At 35.9% G+C, this 21,226-nt stretch overlaps 1 protein-coding gene across 3 annotated transcripts; it reads left to right on the forward strand.

Annotated features, from left to right (window-relative positions):
• The first annotated feature begins 549 nt into the window (after positions 1–549).
• LOC140790084 (protein MODIFIER OF SNC1 1-like) lies at positions 550–20,309 on the forward strand. Of its 3 annotated transcripts, XM_073140009.1 has the most exons (10): positions 550–683; positions 8,079–8,156; positions 9,812–9,886; positions 9,967–10,011; positions 10,147–10,522; positions 10,660–10,756; positions 12,231–12,311; positions 12,420–13,996; positions 17,594–19,703; positions 19,778–20,309. In XM_073140009.1, the coding sequence occupies exons 2-10, from the start codon at positions 8,125–8,127 to the stop codon at positions 19,780–19,782; spliced, it is 4,398 nt and encodes a 1,465-aa protein (XP_072996110.1). In that variant the 5' UTR covers positions 550–683; positions 8,079–8,124; the 3' UTR covers positions 19,783–20,309. The 3 variants fall into 3 exon arrangements, with proteins under 3 accessions (XP_072996110.1, XP_072996107.1, XP_072996108.1); XM_073140006.1 differs by having other exon boundaries at positions 17,594–20,309; XM_073140007.1 differs by having other exon boundaries at positions 17,603–20,309.
• Positions 20,310–21,226: the final 917 nt, after the last annotated feature.

A 21,226-nucleotide genomic window follows, 5' to 3' on the forward strand; every position in this document is an offset into this window, starting at 1 on the left:
CGAGCTTAAATTAAGCTTATTTCCAATCGAACCTAATTACGATTTGATTCGAACTCAATCTCTAATCTAGTTTGAATCAGGTTCAAATTAAGATAGCATTTAAGTCAAATTTGAATTGATGGATAGACTAAATATCAATTTGAACAAAGGAGATTAGAATTTGGAGCTTGGCGAGCCAAAGCAAGCTTCAGCTATCGGAACTAATGATCAAGATTAGCTAATTTAAGAATCAAATGGTTAGGATCGTACTTTTCTAACTATGAGTTTAAATTGATCGAATTGGAGTTTAAATTACGCCAAGCAAGCCTTGTTAGGTCGCTGTTAGTGGGTCCATATTCTCGTGCACGTGGCAGTCGCTAAACCCGGTCTCATCGTCCTCTAACGCACATCGGAGCACGTCGCAGAGAAAGCCAAGGGAGATGACTCGCTGTTGCAGCCAATCCGCGGAAGCATCGACCCAACCAATTATAACTCACAAAAGCGGATCGCCTACATATCCAAGTACAACTGTGCCACGTTATGCATTGTATCATATTCATGCTTCTAATGATGCAGACGATCCGACACAGGTATCTACAAACGTCCCTTCAACACTCACTTCTCTCTCTATCTCCCCCGCCACGGTTGCCCCGTCGCCGGAGTCATCGCTGTCGTCTTCTACTTACATAAATCGTTGGCTTAGGGTAAGCATCCAACGCCTCTTTTCTGTCCTCTAGGGTTTCGGATTGGCTTCGCCTTTGTTTGGTTTGCTCTTAGCATTAGGGTTTTGATATGCACGATCGGACGTTGCGGGGATAGAGATGTTCATCTGTTACTCCTTGTTCATATTTTTTTAGAGTAATATTTACATTAATTTACTGCTTTCATGATCCGATCGGTTGGGTTCCGAAATCCCATTGGATTGGATGATCCTTGATGAAAATTGGTTGGGTTAATCGTGCAAAGGTTGATTTATCTCTCTGATTATATTAAATAGCGAAACAAGAAAACGGTAATCATTTATGTGACTTGTTGTACAATTTTTGTTAGAATTAGATTAGATGCATTGTTCTCGCAGTTGGAGGACGGAACGTTTTGTGGTTACTTTTCTCTCAGCTTCATTTCCGAATGTTTAATATCAAAATCAGAAATGAGGTCAATGTTGGATAAGTGGATCTTCCATGAAAGGTTTTTGTTTGTTAAGATGGCCTTCACTAATTGATAAGATACGGACTGGCCTTCCTGGGGCTCATTGAAGATGCCCCTTGGGATTCAAATATCGTGGTGCATTTTGTTCTATCTATGCTAAGTAGTGAAAAATCTATGTAATTTTTTAGCCCGTATAGAAGCAAGCAATTTTTTTTCGCTCTTTATGTATTAATGGTTTCTGAATAGACATGACCCATAATGGACAGCTAAAACAACTTCAAAGGGTGTCTTTGGAAGTAGTTATTGTGTGAATTAGATTTGAGGGAAATCTGTTTAGAGTAGTATCTTAATCTTGTTCCATAAAAAGTCTTTTAACTCCCATTTGAATTGTCGGCAGCGTGCTCTTCTTCATTAGTGGGTTTAAGATTTGTTGCAAAGAATCTTCCATGCTTTGTGTTCCCACCAATTGACACATTTTATCCATTTAGGTATTTAGAACTGCATGCAGAATTTGGTTCTTCTGCTTTTTTCTTTTCTTTTTTCTTATGGTTTACTCATCAATTAATACGATCTGTATTGTTTTACTGGCTGGATCACCGATTCTTCATTTGCATTTGTATAGTTTTATGTTTGTTAGGTACATCACATCATTCTACCCCATTGGTTGATGAAGTAGGTATATTCCAACAATAACCATTTTGTGTTTTGGTTGCACACTTTAACCCAATTGTTTCATTTGCATCATGCTAATTTTGATAAACCTTTTGATTACTTGATGGATGTTTTAAGAGTTGCTTCTTCCTGATTGGACTCACTTGAATGAACCTTTTGATAAAATACAAGAATTAAAGAGATGGACGAGATTCTTGGGCATAGGATAATCTTTGCCTACTGTAAATTCTGGGATTCAGAATATTGCTAAACAGTGAAAACTTCTATCTTTTACTGGAAGGTGAAATTCTAGTAGAAATTTTTATTAAAATGTAATATACTACTTCTTTGTAAGAGTAACCACTTGTACATAGTACCTTTTCTTTCGCTTACCTTGGGATGCTATGAACTGACCAGTATCATTGGAATCCGGATCTCAACTTGCTCATAGATCAGGGAACTTGAAGAAATAAATAATTTGTCCTATTACTTGTATTCTCTTTCATTTTGTCTTTTCTGTTATTTATTGGTTTAACATGCTACTTTATGCTTCAATTTATACTTGATGGGTTCTAACTCTCTAATAATCCTTGAGTGGTGCAATTTGAATTGTGTGTAATAGCTCTTCACTCAAGTGAGTCAGTCTTTCACCACTAACCTACAGACACCTAGACAGGAAAAAGAGAAATTCTGGAAAACCAATTACACACACACACACACACACACACACACACACACACACACACACACACACACACACACACATATATATATATATGTAATTTTGTATGCGTCCATATATTTTTCACATCATATATTCATTTGAGTATGCAAATCAAACCAGGTTCACACTTCAAAGCTTGCCATTATAGGAAACAAAAATTATGAATTAAATATGTGAGTTAATGGTATAGGCACTTGGACTGATTCTGATGAAGCACAAAGACAGATACGGGATACAAATACATTAGGATACAGACATGGATATGAAAAATTCCTAAAATACATGATACTGATATGGCAAGGATACAACAATAGATAAATAAATAAAAATATATTTACAACAACCAATATAATATATGGTCAAAAAGTTCATAATATCATTCCACCACAATAAGCAATTCATAGTGCCAAAAAAATCTAATAAAGAAATCCACTAACCAAGTATCCATCATTAGATATCATAACTTATATACTAAATAGGTTCATTCCCTATGTCACCAAAGACCAAAATGCTTAGAGTTAGGACAAGAGGATTATGTGAAAAACATATACATGCCAAAGTCGGATGTATCCCTTACATATTAGGATCAAGGTTTCGAAACTCGGTATCAGGATCGAGATCGACCGTTCGAAGAAACAATACATATCGGCCGATTGAATCGGATCGGACTATTTTTTAATTATGTAAAATTTTAAACATTATTTAAAAATGTACACAAATTTCTAAAAATTTAGAAAAAATGACAAGAAAATAAGAAAATAAAAATTACTCACTTATAAAGCCTAAAAATTTAAAAAACATATTAACTTACTCAAAAGTCAAAACTTTGATGAATACCGAACAAACTCATAAATTCTTATGGTCTTCATCATCATAATCACTATAAAATTGTAAATAATGATACCTAGGACTTGATGCTCCAAAAAATAATTGCATCATGATAATCATATCATATGGATCTTGTTGTATTTGAGAAAGATAATAATCACCATATGAATTTTGTGTTTGAGGATACTGAGAATAACAATTAGCATAAGGATCTTGTGACAGCTCCAAATAATAAATACCCGATGCACCATAATCATAGGGAGCAATATTCTCATGATGACATCGTTGATATGTATGTATATTTTTAGTTTTCTCTGTCTTCAGTTCTATACCATGATTTTTTTCAGCAAATGTAAAAGGGACGACCTCACAATCAGTTGTTTCATCAGGATCATCAAGGTTATATTGGTACTAGTAGTTAACTATCTTTCACTGTCGAACGACTTGTTCTAGCTTCTGCCCTCGTTGTGGTCTAACCATAGATCATCTCCATCGTTTAATATGATGTCATCTACTTCTTTGATCTATAGAGTTAAAAAGTTTTCTTTATCAAAAACATAATTTAAATTAATCAGTTGTTTATTTTTTTACTTTTCTTTTTAAATTGCTCTCCTTAATCTCATATTATAATGATAGAAAATTTACTTCTCTAATTTTTTCATTATCAATCTGTTGCGTGTTTTAATGTAGATTAAAGAGAAAGTAGTCTAATTTTTTTTACTATGATGAAGACATAATTTGACTTAAAATCTTTTTTAATATTTGGTGTTAAATTTGATGCCTCATCTCATCCATAAATAGAGTACCATTTAGCTAGAGTGTTATGAGATATAGTTGCGGCAATTTTAGCAGTACTGAATTGTCCAGCTCTCAATTTGTATTTCTCCATTTGAAATATATTATTGTATACATTTTATAAGAAACTGATTATGTTGAAAATTAAAACTTGAAACAAATAATAATAAAATTATTTAATTGAATCATAACTCACTTTTCTATTGCAAATGATTTATTTATGAATGTCGGGCTCTAGTCTGCTAATTATCTTTCTAACTCCTAATAAGACTTCAACATCATTATTGATATTTGTAGAGAATTACAATCTTGGATTAAGAAAATATCTTATAAAAATTTAAAATTTATAAGCATTCAAAATTTTAAATATTTATAATAAAAGTAAATTAATAAATTAAAAGCATGTTTATTAGCAACGTGTATATCTCTATGTAATTGTCTGTTTCATTTAAAATCAATAATTTTCTATTTGCCCATATTTTTTTATTGATTATTTTGCTATGTCTATTGCCTCATGTAAGAAACTTATATTAGACTTATCATCACTGTCTATAAGTCATAATACTTTGACAAGAGGCTCAAATATTGCGATGGTAATTATAAACTATCCAAAATGCATGTATAAGAGCTATGTACTTCAAAGTTTTATCTAAAGTTTAGGTTTCATATTTTTAATTTTTATAGAGCACTCCTATGATATAAATTTTTGCATAATATTATTGTTGTAGCGTATGATGCTCTCCAATACTAAAAATTAAGTGACAAATCTTAGTGAGACCGAGTTTGATAATATTCTCACCATTAGTCATCTGCCTAAGTAAATTAAGAATCCAACTATGGTTGTATATAAAACTTGTCAACTTTTGGCCTTTATGTATAACCATGTCAATTTTGGCCTTTGGACAATATCCTCTAAAATAAGATCAATACAGTGTGCAGTATATGGCATCCAATATAAACAATGTCTCTTCATCATAAGTAATTTTCCAACAGTCTTATAAGTTATAATTGGCCTTATTATCAGTAACCACTTGGATTACTCTTTTTTCACTTATTTCTTTTACTACCTGATCTATTAATTGACAAATATAATTTACACTTTTGAAATGAGCAGTAGCATACAGACTTCAAAATTATTGTTTCCATGCTCGTGTACACTAAAAAAGTAATTATATTTCTTCTCTTTTATATAGCCCACCTATCATACATTAGTGTACAATCAAACTTATCCAAATATCTTTTAAATGTTTAAAGGTAAGTGCAAAGTTCATCTACTTTTAACTCAAGATATTTAGTAGCAAACTAACAATGTCATTTAATTTAAGAGGTAGAACATCAAACTCTACTGATTGTATAACTTCCACTATAGTGTGATAATAAATAATATTAACTATATTAAAAGGAATATGGTTATAAAAGAAAAATTTAGAGCTAGCCATACCAATATGCTTATTTGCACTTTTAATTCCTTTGAGAGCTATCCTAATAGTAGTCTTTATATGACTTTTTTCTCTAGAGATATGTATCCATTGGTCCAATGTTTTCGGATTTCGTTGTAACATTAGGAGTTCTAGAGGTAGGATTATTGTCCCTATATTCTCTTTTTTCATGAATGTAAACTGATCTAGATCTCTAAAAGTTACCATCACTATTTTTTTTCATCTCTTTCTCTTCTCTCTTTCATTGTCCTTCTCATTTGCCTCTCCATTCTCCCCGCTCTGCTCACTACTATCATCATTAATGTGTACATGATTATGCATCAATTTTTTACGAACCATTGACTCTGTTGTTTAGATTGTTTATCATTCTTTTATCGAGTAGATTGGCCAACAAAATGGTTTTCTAACTTCCATGGCCACTTGAGTGCAAGCTGCTACATGTCCTTATTTTTTAGCTAAATAATCTTTTAAATGACTGACAATCTCACTCATTTTCTTTTCATACTAGTTGTATATAACACGTCTTTTATTTTGCCTAATAGTGTTACAATGTTATTATCCGATGTCGGTATCATGTGACTTATCTTTTGGAACAATTTCAATTTTCACTATAAGTAAACATAAACATAAACATAAACATAAATCAAAATAAATTTAAAATATTTTAAAATTTAAAAAATAAAACCCTATCTCTCTCTCTCTCTATTTTTTTCTGATTTTTTTTCTCTATTCCTTCTCTTTCCCTCTCTCTCTTCCTCCCTCTCTCAAATTCTTTACTACCAAAAACTTGAAAAGAATATTTCCAATTTTTTTCTCCATTTCTTCTTTCCCTTTACTCCGCCCCTCTCTCTCTTCTTCCCTCTATCTCTTACCGTCGCATCTCGCTCTCTCTTCCTCTTTCCCCCTCTCTTTCCCTCTCTCTGTAGCAGTTGCTGCAACAAAATCTACTCCTGCAACAGCAGGAAGAGAGAGAAAGGAAGAGTGTTACAAACTAGATCTGGAACGATCCGTTCGAAGGATGATCTTGAGATTTTGTCTCCGAAGTCTCGGATCTAATCGCTTTGGAATGAAGCCAATCGGAGATCCGGATGGAAAGTTATGATTAAAATAGTAGAGATAGATTAGAATAGAGCAGAACAGTAGATATCTGACGTTGCGACGGTCGTTGGAGGGTGGCAGACAGCCAAGGGTGGTGGTAGACGGTTGTAAGGTAGGGTTGCTGTTGGTGGAAGAAGGTGGTTAGGATTTGGAAAATCAAGATACTTCTACGGCTATGATCTACTCTTAGAAAGATAAAGCGATCTAACGGCTACGGTAAAATATAAGGACAAAAATAATAACTTGGCTAAACTCAGATTTTTCTTTAATAATTCCATGATTATTAGCAATATATGTCCACTCCTATTTATAGGAGTAAAAATTCTTAGTGGATCGGATCCACATGCGGATTATCCGATTTATTTGAAATTCAAACAATAAAATAAAGCTAACTAACTTGACTAAATCAGCCTTCCTTATCATTCTCAGATTAATCATTCGTTTCGCCGCAGATAGATTCCGAATCTGGAGAAGTCATGAATACCAAAGTTGTAGATCTGGAGGTTGGCGATCTTATCCAGCTGGTTTGATATTATTTTGACGTCTGTAGAATATTCTGCGAATATTTTTCCTAAACTGCGCAGAGCTGGATTTAGTTAATTAAATAAAATCATAACCTACTAAGGCTCTAACTAAATAAAATAAGCAAATAAGATAACTAGACTCAATCCATTGAGCCCAATCACCCTTGATGTGATCCGATCTGATCAGTTCGCATCAAAGAGAGAGGGAGAGAGAGGGGAAAGATAGAGAAGAAAGAAAAATTAAAAAATATAAAAAAAATGAAAAAGAACTTATCCGAGGTCGTCGGAGGTTAAAGTCGTCAGAGATCTATTCAGTCGCTGGTGATAGAACCGTGGAAGAGGTGAGAAAGAAGAGAAAAGAGAGATTGAGAGAGAAAAGAGAGAGCTGGGAGAGTGGAGGGACTTGAGGACATCAATAATTGATTAAAATGTATCCATGCCGTATCCAACAATTGAAATTATTATTTTTATTCGGATATTCCTTTAGGCTTATTAGATATGTATCAATGTCGTGTCAGAGATGTACCATATTTGATATGTATTAGATATGCGAACGACACCTTATATACGGTATTTGTGTTTCATAGGCCAGTTCAGGTGGCTAAGTGGTTGTGCCTGTACCAGCACATTCAAAGCCAATTTTTTAATATAGAGAAGAAGAGTCGATTACAATAAAATTTGGACAATCATGTCAAGTTAATTATCTTTAGAATCAAATAACCTTTAAATCAAGGACTGTAGTATTGTGGGAATTGGGTTTGTACTGGAGATTTGGAGTTGTAATTGATAATATACTTTTAAAGTTTAAACCAGCATTCTTATTCATCCCGCATCACATAAGTTTTATTTAAACTCCTCCATTAGGTACTTATTATTGTTTTTCTTTTTCAGGTTTATATATATGATCTCACAATTTTGTATTCGCTCTTCTTGAGTTATGGCTTCAAGTATACTGACAGCAGATCGAAGGTTGCAGAGATCAATCATTTTTGTTTCTTTTTATTTCTAGTCATGCTTTGTGTGCTCTTCATTAATTGCTTTAGGTTATTAATTCATGTTAATAGTGTGGTGCATTTTTTCTTGGTTGACCTTTCTCATGCTTTTGATGACTAAAATGGTGTGTTAATCATGCCACATGACACTCATTTTAGCTAGATATGCAAGTTTTTTACTAGAACTGCTGAACAAGGATATGCCTTTATCAGAGGTAAAGAAGGCAAGTGAATATATTTTTGTTGGTTATTCGTGATTCACGAGAGGAGCTTCTTACTTTGAAATGTATTATGCTCCTTATTACCTAGTTTGTTAGATCAAAAGTTTGAAGCATTCGGTTTCGACTTTCCACCTGACATGCCACAAGTTGGATCAACTAATTATTTCATAATGCTTGTGTCTTTGTGGGTGAGTTTATCTGTTTTTTTTTAATATCTTTGCCCATGTGTAGTGAAAGACTATTTGATAGTTTTTGGTGGTACTGAGGTTCTTTACGTATGGACTATACCTCTATATATATTGTGTAATATAAGTGCAATACACTGAATTCAATTTCAGATTAACCTCCCTATCTTGCCAACAAGATATCGGCATATTAGAGGAAAGGAATCTGGAATTTTGTATGTTCATTCAACATTTGTATTAAAAGATGAGATAATTTCTGAAAATAAACTATTCATATTTTTTATCCTTTCCCATATCTACCCTTGGATGTGCTCAATTTGAATATCTGTTTGTAGTTTCCCTAAAGATGAGTAGTGATTATATTTTGTACGAAATTTGTAATTTTTCTTCTAGAATCTTTCATGTGCAGAGGAATATTCCTAAGAGTTACTCATAAGTTGCATGAGGTTTTAACTTTGACTAACAAGCTAGGTTACTCCACTCACCAACTACCCATGTAAGTTTTGTGGAAGCCATTCATTCTTGATTTATCCTTTGGGTAAAAAATTAAATAAGAAAATTTCAGAAGGATGATGACAGACTGGCAGCCAATTTTCATAACTTGGTACTTCTTCCATAATCTCGTCAATATTGAATTTAGTTTAGCTAACCCTTTTCTTTTTTTTTCGAAAACAATTGGATGATACTGATGGCGAGGACTCTTTTATCCCTCCTCTGAATGATGTCATCACCATAGTCATATATATGCAATTAAAAGTTTTAGATAGTTGTCTATGAAAATCCCAAACTTTATATGCATGTGTTTGTGCATGGAGTAGTAATTAATTTTACACTTGATCTGATCTTCTGAAGTAAATTTATGCTTTTTGGAGGATGATAAATTTTAAATACCTTTTCATGGTCTAACTTTGACCATAGGCTCAATTTGTGGACATAGATTGGAAAATACCTATTCCTTTATGATGTTACTCTCCTGATTTTGTCCACGCTTGCACCTTGTGATTCTCAGTAGAGTGATAGCCTGAATACTTCAGCTTGTTTTAGTATGGGGTTGCTGTGTTTTTCTCTTCTAATAGTATTTTTCTCTGCCCTACTTACCAAACCAACTATGATGAAACTGGTGAGATCAAATGCAGAACTCTAGAAGTATCTCAGTATAAGCTAAGGTGATGTTTATATTGCTTAGATTGTTGAAGGTTGCTTATAGTGACTTTTGCTTTCTTCAGATGTGTTTCTACACGAAAATCTGGTATGACTGTTTTGGGGAAAGTTCCAAAACCCATTAATTTACCCAGTCAAAGGTAATAGTATTCTTCAAATACTCGGTTGATTCTAAAGCCACCTTGTTTTTTTTGTGATTTTATTCTGCTCACTCTTATAGGTTGGAAAACAATGGCCTTGACCCCAATGTTGAAATTGTTCCAAAGTAAGTCTATCTCTCCATTTCTTTTCCATTTATCATATAAATAAATTGTGGTCAGAGGTTTTCTATTGATATTTTTAGAAAATCTACTAAAGTTCATGAATTGTGGTGATATGAGACTTTTCTTGCATAAAATAGGGGTACACTCACATGGGGCAGCCGGCCATCTTCTGCTGCAGCATCAAACGCATGGCATTCCTCTACTCTCTTATCATCTAAAACAGATGGAAGTGCTGGTTCACCTAGCCATGCAAACAGTCGTCCATCTTCTGGAGGAGGTACACGACCTTCGACATCTGATAGTGATAATTCCCATGATCCAACTTGTGCATGGGGTTCAAATCCACGCCCATCAACGGCATCAGGATTATTGGCATCACACCACACATCAGTGGCTTCAAGTCGCCCACAAAGCGCAGAAACAAGACCCAGTAGCTCTCAGCTCTCTCGATTTGCAGACAGCTCAGCAGAGAATACAATTGCTTGGGGATCAAGAAGAATTGCTGAAAAATTGGTACAACCCTTTACCTTGAATTTTGGTAGGCTTGTGCTTATATATTCTATGAACTTATCAGTCATCATATTGATGAACATTGCCCTTTTAATCTTGTATCTCTATGCATATGTATAATTTGAGCCACATTATTATAGGGTTCTACTCTATCTGAGAGTAATGGATTTAGTCTAAGTTCTGGAGATTTCCCGACCCTTGTCTCTGAAAAGAATTCAGAACCCAACAATCAGCGAGGTACTTATATTTTAATATTCTCTCTCTCTCTCTCTCTTGCAAAGATTATTATTTGATTATCTTATAATTTTTTATGTTTGTAAATTGTATCACAAATAGAGCTGAATAACATAAAATGATTCATGTAATGATGCAAAAGGGAAACTAGTCTCATACATTTCTCTATATCACTTTACCTATGTAAGTCAGTAGTATATCGTCCCATAAGCTTTCAGGATTTTTCCTTATCTTGGTATCTTTACATCAGCATTCGCTGTTCTGAAATATTTGTAAATGTTTAGATAGATTTGGGCCATTTGGCAAACTAAGCATTCATCTCTATAGTGTTACTGCTGAAGGTTTACATTTATATCTTAGGTAGTAAATATCAAATTGATGTATTCACTCTTTTCTTTATCTTAGAGCATTTTGTGAAGTATTAAGCAACCAGTTGACCTAAAAACTGAAGTTGTTAGGTAGAAGACTAATATTGTATATTATACTTTTAACACACCATAGAATATGTGGCCCACCCACTAGACCCTAATTCTAGAAATTAAAGGATAAAAGCAGACTAATGTGGTTTGAACTCATGACCTCCAGAAAAATTAGTTCTAATATTATATTAAATAATAATCGTCCCAAAAACTTAAGTTTTTAGACTATTGACCAACAAAATATATCATGCATTTAACAGAGCGGAAAGTGAGTTTCATTGTTATTTATAAGGAGACTACTATGTAAAGGCATGAAAATTTATATGTGGTAGATTTCTATGGTGCTTTCTAAGGATCTTTTGTGCAAGACGTGCATACTGCGTAGCATAAGGTCAGGAGACCTGTGATTCCTGATTCTTTAACGTGGGGCTTTATAATTGACTGTTGTGCAGTGATAACTTAACTTGTTGGGATGCATCTTGAGCTGTTGATGCTTCCAAGCCAGATCTAAAAGCATTGCTAAGTACTTGTAATTAACTGAAATACATCAAGTAATTCAACTATTATTGTGCTTGTTCATGTATATGATTTTCAGACAAGAACTTGATATTTAATTCATAAAGAGAGCAAAAAAACAGCAACTGCAAATGTTCTTTCCTTTAGTTTATTCTCCAACAAACAATTGTTTCTTGTAGCATCAGTTCATACAGAATCTCCTGCTTGCGGATTCTTAGAGATTGATTGCTTTATTCTTGTCCGCTAGTCAGTGATTTTTGTTAGGCTTAGAGCTCAGTTCTTCTACGACTTGACACACTGAATAAATAAAACTAAGAAAAGGGATTGCAGTGAGCTCAGTCGTGTGCTTTGCTAATTTAGTGGTGTTACTTGTGAGAAGGAGTATGGTATCATCCATGTATACTCATGTTACTCCTGATGAGGAATGTAGTACCATCCATGTATATACATGTTACTTGTGATAAGGGATGTGGTGGTACCATACATGTATACAGATTTTCATCTGAATGAATCTCTTTTTCTGAATTTTGCCCCATTGCCAGGTCATAGTTTGCAAGGACGTCCTACTTCTGGATCTGGTAGAAATGTAACACCAAAAGAAGGGTGTAGAGCTCCTATAAATGGTAGGTTCATGTATTGAGTTCTTGTCTTCTTACATGTCTGCACTCTGCAGTTTATAATGTCAGATGTTTATCTTGTTGTGATAAGTCACCTGCTTCCTGTAATTCTAGGAGATGGTAATGTAGTTGCATCCCCCAGTCCTCAAAATGTGAATATCGCGAAGGCAGATAGACATCCAGACACTGGAGGAGGTTCGAGACCAAACACAAACTGGGATAGAGAGGTCCAGCAGGCACAGCCTTTTCCAAACAAAGATATGGCACCTCATCAGTTTGATTCTTGGCATGCTTGTCCTCCAATTCATTCATCTGACGGAATTTGGTATAGAGGAGGGGCATCAGGTGGTCCTTACAGGCCAGCAGACCTCCCTGGTACTTTTGGTATTGATCCTTCTGATTATTACCCCCATTTCCCACCTAATTCTGAACCTCTTGTAAGGCCACGAGCTGGAGAAGTTGGATATATCCCTAAAGATGGGGATGCATATTACCCTTACTTGCCTCCTAATTCACTCACGGTTCCTACTCATTCTGTTACTCCAGTTAGGCCTGGAGTTTGCCAAATTCCAGGGCCTTACAGTGGCTTCTATTGTCCTCCACAAGCAAGCTTTCACAATGCTGGTGAAAAGGAGGCCCCTTTCATGGCAGTGGCTGCACAACCGGGCCACTTTAACCAATATAGAAATCAAAATGACAGGTTTAGTCCAGGAGAATTTCAGGCAGAACCTGATAAACATGATCTACCTCTCGCCAAGGAGCAGATGGAATCAGATAGACCACATGGTGCTTATCCAGGGCACTACAGGGTTTCATATAAGCAACAAGATAGCTGGGAAGATAATCATGATGTTAGGAAAGGGCAACCTATAAGACCTATCCTACATTTCGGTCAAATTGTGTCAGAAGAGACTGCTAGTGGAGATCAGAAGCATACAGGCAGCAGAAAGGATGAGGTACTTGGAAAATTGGGACCTGATCAGAAAGCTTGTTTGGTGGCTACTAACTGTAAAGGTCAGTACTCGCATAATGTTACCAAAATTACACAAGTGAATTCCATTAAAGCAGATGATTGCACTTTGTTGAGGAAATCAGAAGGTACTTCTTCCATTGTATGTGAGCACCAACCTGTTATTAAGAAGAATGGAACATTGATCGAAAATATAGAGGGATTAAACTATAAAGCTCGAAGTGCTGATGCCCAGAGAGACATTGGGCAATTTTCATCTAGAGAAGATAAGACCATGCAGCTGAAGACTGTTAATATCAAGGTAGATCAACCTACGGAAGATAAATGCTCTAATGCTGTCCTATCTGAAATTGTTAGTGCAACTGATAAGGTCATCTCAGTTCCGTCTAATTTAAATTCTTCTTCAGTAGAAAGTTCTGCAGAAGTGTCTACTTGTGGTAGAGCTGTCCTTGGGTCATCAGAATCACAAGTTACTCTCAGGACTGATCAACTTGGTGAAATGGCTCATCCTAATGTTCTTAAAAGAGCTATTGCCACGGGAAAAGAACTTTCTGGTGGAAATCCCCTGCTGATAACCTGTGTGATAAATGCTAAGGATGACCCTGGGATTGGTGACCTTATTTGCCAGTCCTCTCAAGAAACCATTTCTAAGGAGTCAGATGATGCAAATTCTAAGGGAACAGATATATCATCTTTGGATTCACTTGATCACAAAGCCCAGGTATTCTGATTTGGCTAATCTTCATTTCTCATTGTTGGTCTGAAGATATACGGATTCTCTAAAAGTACCACATTGGATTTTGAAAGGTTTTAGATTATGAGGAAATCATTACACTAATAAGGAATGTTAGAGCAACTCTTCCTGAAAACTTAAAGCAAATATAGATAGAAAATGGGGTCTTTAGCAGTGACTACATGATCGTTGTTTATTTTCTGTCTAGGAGGTTCGAGTCCTCTTCAAGGCATAATATTGAGAATGCTCATTGAATGAGCAATTCAATAACATATTTCGGATCTAATCAATATTGATATGCCGAGTATCTTATTTGTTGATATGAAGTATTCCGGTGATCCCCAAAATCCGAGTCTGAACTGTTGGAATTGGAATAGGTTCGGCAGCAAATCTCAAAATCTTGGCGATCTTCTCTATCTAATGAATGAGTAGTGCGTTTGAAAATTGCCCCCCAGTACCCATAACCTAACAGGTAAAGTACATTACATAATCTGTTTTAGGGATTGGCGCCTTACCCATTTAGTGACTTTGGCAATGGGCATTCCCAAAATGAGTAATATCAGGTTAGGTGAATTAGAGAATAAACAGACGTCTTTGGAAGAGAATCCAATATCTTTTGTTCGTGAATATCTAAATAGGATGAACCAGCCTCCGTGGATATCTTTGCTTTGGAACAAAACAATTAGAATTAGGCTTGGTCAACTGGAATGTGTGTGTATTATCCATATGGGAGATCTTCCAATTGAGAAGATCCATTAACCTGAGATGAAAAGAAAGAGAAAGGTCTATCTATTTTATTTACTTATTCTATCTATTTTTTTCAGTTAAACCAATGATTCGTTATTGAAGCAGATAGCAACAACCATTTCATCAGACATGCATATTTTTTATTATCTGATGGATTTACATGGTTTTATTAATGAAAATTGTTTGATGTAGTGAGTACTCTGATTGTTTGCCATCCAAGAATTCTTGTTTAGGCACTTCATATCATCCATACATAGTATTTTGATTTAAGATTTCAATTCTTCCATGTTCAACAGTAGCATATTGTTCTGTGGAGCTAAGGTCCAAAATATGGAAGAAACAAGTGTTTCCACGACTCTACCACCCAGCTGATCCTGTTCCACTTAATCCCTTCCCTTTTTTATGGCCACATATCTTTACGGCTAAGGAATGGTAAATCTTTCTCCTGTCACGTGAATCAAATATTTCATTCCATCTGGAAAAGCCATCTCTTTCTCAACAATGTCTTTCTCATTTGATCCAATAGCGTTCTGTTAGATAGGAACAGATTTGATAAATATTGATAACTGTCAGATAAAGTATTAGAACGGAAAGATCCATTAGCATTTCTATATAGATGTAGGAGGATTTGTTTGGGAAGTAATAAGCCCCTTTGACATCTCTTCATCTGCAAAGAATTCTCAACGTGAAAACACAGAGACAAAAGGCTGATCTTTGAATAGGAAAAAGAATGGATCTGCAGGGTCCCATATGAATTGGCTTATTTGAAAAAAGCCTTGTCTATCTCGTGTCTAGTACTGCATGGTTCCCCTTTGCAACAACTCTGAATCATTTTCTTGAAGCTCATTCTCTTGTTGATAAATAATCTGCTTGCCCCAAAATAACCCGGCCCAATAGGGAAATCTCAATTCAGTGGGCCTTTCGATACAATCAAATATAGTGCTGCAAAGGCGTCGCATTCTAGGATCCCAAACTATGTGATTGAATAAATCCTCCTCTATCTGTTGCGGGTCGATGGCTCCTTCCCCTTCTTCAAACTCTGATTTGTATTTTTCATACAAAAATCTTTGATCAACAATAGAACAAGATCCATTTTGCATCATATCTAATTGATTCCTTGGTTTGGACCGAAGAAGTAATGTCACTCGATTATTATCAAACTGATTGCAATCTTTTTTTTGTACATGAGGATCCTATCAGAGCACCTTCTACTTCTAATAGGCAATGAACTAAATCAGAATCATTCTCAATGAATCCATAAAAAGTGATCCAATTTTTTTTTCATCAGGCCCGTGTGAAGACCAAAGATCTTGAGCGACCGATCCAGCAAAACAACTCAAAAGACAAAGAAGTATCATTAATTTCTTCATGCTCATTCCAAGTTTGAAGTACCATTTGTACAAATTAGAATCCCCTTCCTTACACGATTTCTTCTTCATATAGATAGATATAGGTCTATGGGCAATTACTTAGAAGTACATTTTATGCAACATCCCTTCCTATTTGATAGAAAAGGATCCCTTGATCCTGAACTGATCTTACCTGGGATCGCAAATCCCATGTTTGTCTATAAAGAGCTGATCTAATTGTATTAGTTTTTATAATTGATTTCTTTTGTGTAATTCTAATTGGTAGGGCCTCGTTGATAAGTGCTACAAGATCTCATGCATTGGAACCCATGGTTAGGGACCCGAATCTTTTAGTATGGAACATTTTCTTTTCCAAGTGAAATCCCCTAGTATATGAAAGAATGAAAAAGTACTTTCGTTGTTGTGGAATAAGAAACCTTCATATCTTAATTCATGTATTTAATTTATTCCGAGCTATTAGAGCGTGATCCACTTTTTGGGGAATATGAGTTGAAGCAATAACAAGAATATTTCTAGTGCAACATCTTTCACAATTCCTGTAGAGAGTTCTTTAATAGACCGAGGGATAAGTAATTCGACTCATTCACATACAGATCAGGAATGTCTGGAATCCATATTATGGGAGGAGACATTGCTTTTGCTGATTTAAATTGAAAGGTGATATCAAATCGGTCAATTTTCGGTGTCATATACATAGTTAGCACAGTCGTCATAGTTAGCAGCTCCATATCGAGGTCATCATCAATATCGTCACTATCGTCAATATCGATATCATCACGATCATCAATATTGATATCGTCGCTATCATCAATATCGATATTGTCGCTATCATCAATATCAATATCATCAATAAAACCTTTAGGTTTGGTAATGGTCAATTAGTAGTATTATTTTGTAAGTAGCATTTTATGCACTGATTCAAATACAATCTTTTATAGGTCCTCTCTGCGGAGGCTTGGTAATGGTCAATGATAAATCTCCCTGGGAAGATTTAATGTATATGTATAAGAAAGGATGTTTCAGAAGTTCCTTATCCAAATTGTTTGTTAAATCCATTCTTTTCTAGTGAAGAATTTTGGCTGTCTGTATCTAAAGAGAAACCGTGTTTTCACTTAAATCCATGCCCTTCCATATGACACCTCGACATATGCTAATTTTGGAGTTGTTCCTTTTTATCAGGGCTTTGTTTTTATTTTTGCTTTTTTATTATAGTCTCTTTGCTATATTCAGAGTCAGACTTGAGTATAAAATGTGCATTAGATGTGTAACACGATATTACATAGTGATTTTATTTCTTGAGAATTTACCAATTAAGTATCTAAGTTTGTTATACCATGTCAGATAAGTGAACTAACAGACTGGATATTACCTCTCTGACATAGTTCTGTTAATATGCTCTACTGGGGCTTTTATAGTATTCCATCATCATTCCTAATATTACTTTTTTGATTATTTCCTTACCACTTAGCGGGTGAAGTTGAAAGAGATGGCTACACAGCGTGCAAAACAACTGCAGAAGGAAGAGGAAGAACGGGCAAGGGAACAGAAGGCAAAAGCTCTCGCAAAGTTGGAAGAATTGAACAGGCGCTCATCAGCACAAAGTGTGAAAAAGTTGAATGATGCATTGCCACCAAGTGATGATTTGCAGCATAAGCAAGAATCAGGAGCTAGTATAACCGGTAAAACTGATGTGTTAACTAGTGAATCTCCATTTGCTAAATCAGCTGAAAACTCTGACTCATCATCAGTGGCTGTGCCAAACGATACTGAGCTTATAGATGTGGCACTTGCAAAGTTGCCTGCTCGTATGGCTTCACCTTGCCCAGAAGATGTTAATAAAGATTCAACAAGTTCCTACAATCCATCTCTAGCAAAGGGACAAGATACCAATGTGACAGATTTCATCACCCACAAAAGTGGCTCACATTCTCATGACAACATGGTTTCCAAGAATAAGAAGATGGGTAATAGAAGGAGGCAAAATTATCTGAAGGAGAAATATCCGATTGAGAAACCAATCACTCCTCAAAATATGGAGAACGCAAAAGATCATGTTGAGGCCAATGTAGACACATCCAATGGTGATAGTTTGCCCCATGAGGATCCCTCCATGCAACAAAAGAAGAGAAACTTGAGGAATAAGAACAAGGTGGATGATGCTCTGGTGAGATCCACATTACCAACTATGCTACCAAATGAAGAGAATCTTGAAAGAGGCTTCAGTGATAGTTCGAAAACCCAATCTCCAGCATCTGTGGCTGAAAATATTTTAGTTAATGGGTTAAAAGCAACTGTGGAAGCACATGGTAGAATGGGGAACCATTTGAAATCTCAACCTTTTAGAAAGTCAGCAAGAAACCAGCAATGTATTAGATCCATCGAAAATTTTCACCAGGGTGAGGCTATAGTCTGGGCACCTGTTAAGCAATCTAACAAGAATGAACAATCTGAGGAAAATAATGATAACAATATAACTGTATCTAGTGGTCAATCATCTGGAAAGAATGATAACTATCTGCACAATGTTATGAAAACAAAGAGGGTTGAAATGGAGAGGTATGTTCCTAAACCTGTAGCTAACGAACTATTACAGCAGAACTCTCAACAAACTTCACCCTCCCTCAACCAGGTGGCATCTGGTGGTATGACTAGAGAGGCCCATTCCAATTTCAGGAGTCTTGAGGAAGGAACAGATGATGCATTTTCTTTTGGAAAGATTAAATTTGCTTCATATACCAAAAATGGGGTGGTTAATAGTAGTACTATGCATGGTAGAATGCGTGCTGATGTGTCTGGACAATCTAACTTGGTTTTCAGGAATCTTGGTAAGGGAAAAGTTGATGCATCCGTAGAAAAAACCGAATTTCCTGGTGATACCAAGAATGGGGAGGAAAACAGAACTTCTAGACATGGTAAGACTTGGCGTCAAAGAAAGCCAGCTGAATCTGCCATGAATTTATTGTTTCCTAGTGGACATTCAATCTCCTCTGATGCTTCTAAAGTTCAAAAATCCTCTTATCAGCACCAAACACTTGAGCTAGATAGCCAACCAGAAAAGCAGTTCCAGTCTGATGGCTGGAATAGTACTGATTATATTTCAGTGTCGTCTGAGCCGAGCACCTTGCCTGTTTCTGTTAAGTACCAAGGAGTAACAAGCAGACAAAGGAGTCAACAGAATAAGGTTCACCGATTTGCTGGAAGTAACTATGCGCTATCTGATAATAAAGATGTGGAAAGTGGGAGGGACGATAAAATTGATATAAAGTCTTCAGCCTTAGTTTGGAGCCAATCTGAACTAAGAGAAGGTTCCAATTTTGAGAAAAAGAATTTTGGGGCTGAGCACCCGAGGTCTCACTGGACACCGAAATCACAGATCTATTCCCGTAATCATCAGCATGGAATTAGGGGCAACAAAGGACAGAGAATTGCTTCTTATGGTGGAACATTTGACAAGGAGCATCCTTCTCAGGGTTTTCAAAGTTTCACTATAGATAATGAGGATAACAGTGACCTAGCTCAGAAAAATGGTGTAAATGACTCAAAAGATGCAAGCCATCAAGAAGTTGAAGCCTCAAAAGGTCAGAGTGATGTAGTAAACCTAGGTATATCTGTTGAAGCTTCAGCTGATTTAGTTGCTCAATATGAACTTCAGGTTAATCCTGCAACACACCATCATGGCAGGCAGAATGACGGGTTCAGTGGAGGGCAAGAACTGATGTATAGAGGAAAAGATTCAGGTCAACATGCTGACAAGCAAAATCTTCGAACAGGAGACAATAGAAAGATTAGGACTCATTTTGAATATCAGCCTGTTGGATCCTTTAATAAGCCTACAGTTTCATCCCAGACGAACCGTAACGTTGAAGAAACACAGGAGGGTCATCAAGTTTCTGGACCAAGGTACAGGGAGCGGGGCCAGAACCACTCACAGCGTGGTGGTCACTTCATGAGGCGAGGCGGTGGCTTTTAATGAAGAATGAATGAACATTGACATGTATGTATGTATACATGGAAACGATAGTGATTCATAATGGTATGAGTCACCTCTTACCAAAGTGTAAGTGAAGTTCTGGAAGTGAAGATGCTTGTATAGAGTTGAGTACGATTTAACCAACGTTCTGCCCAGTGTGTTTGCCTCTACAGCGTGCCAAAGCCTGGTCCTAATGATACACTTCGATGTCCAAGCTGATTGTTTTTGGTTGAACTTTAATTCTTACAAGCGCTCTGTCATGTCTAGTGCAGTGCTAGTAGTGAGCTAAAGAATTACATGAACTAATGGTAGTTATAATTTATTTACATGAACTAATGGTAGTTATAATTTATTTACATGAACTAATGGTAGTTATAACTTACGGACACCTCCCGATGACTTTAATCAAATCAACTATGAGGAAATGACCCTAGCACAATTTCAAGAGTGGCTTGTGAAGTCATGAGCACAAAGCCACAAACCCAACGTGGATTATGGTTTTCATTTGCTATTATATCTATATAGAGATTCATCTACTGAGAACTCTTTTACCTTTACTTAAGACTTTCTTTTTTTTTATCTTTTAATCCCATTAGTTGTTTTAGAGTTATTTTAGAAGGCATTAGTTATGCAAGAGCAAATACTAGGGTGGACTAGGTGTCATCAATATCTCACATCCCAAAATACAGCACTCTTGGCCAAGGATTGTTTTGTCATAGGGATCAACTACTTGTTGGACAATGGTGAATGAGTTCTCACCCCTTCCAACATCTCCTAGACTAGATGGATCCTTCCTTAGTAGTAGTGATTTGGATATCCACCACCACAGAGAATCCATTCTCTGTTTCATGGCTCCAGTAGGGCGGTCAGGGGACTCTTCCACCCTTCAGGACTTGTATTCTATCCGAGTATTAGTGGTGGATTGGACAAAAGAGTCACGGATACATATAGAAGAGACTGGGGATTCAATGAAAATGGAGATCTACACAGTGAAATCAATGTACAATCTCATCAATTTCTCGACTCAAGCATTAGAAATCCTGTGTCTTACACACCAGAGGAAACCTCATCAGAAAATGGCTCCAAGGACCTCCTACCTCCGCCGTGACTTCACTCTATCTATCTATCCTT

The sequence above is a fragment of the Typha latifolia genome, chromosome 6 (genome assembly GCF_019914945.1).
Source record: "Typha latifolia isolate L0001 chromosome 6, TyphaL0001v2, whole genome shotgun sequence".
NCBI lineage: Eukaryota > Viridiplantae > Streptophyta > Magnoliopsida > Poales > Typhaceae > Typha > Typha latifolia.

Excerpts from the sequence above, each read along its gene's own strand:
- LOC140790084 (XM_073140006.1), top strand. The coding sequence starts at position 8,125 with ATGGCTTCAAGTATACTGACAGCAGATCGAAG. Across the intron at positions 10,012-10,146 it reads AATGTTGAAATTGTTCCAAA|GGGTACACTCACATGGGGCA; the intron begins GTAAGTCTATCT and ends TGCATAAAATAG. Across the intron at positions 13,997-17,593 it reads CACTTGATCACAAAGCCCAG|CGGGTGAAGTTGAAAGAGAT; the intron begins GTATTCTGATTT and ends CTTACCACTTAG.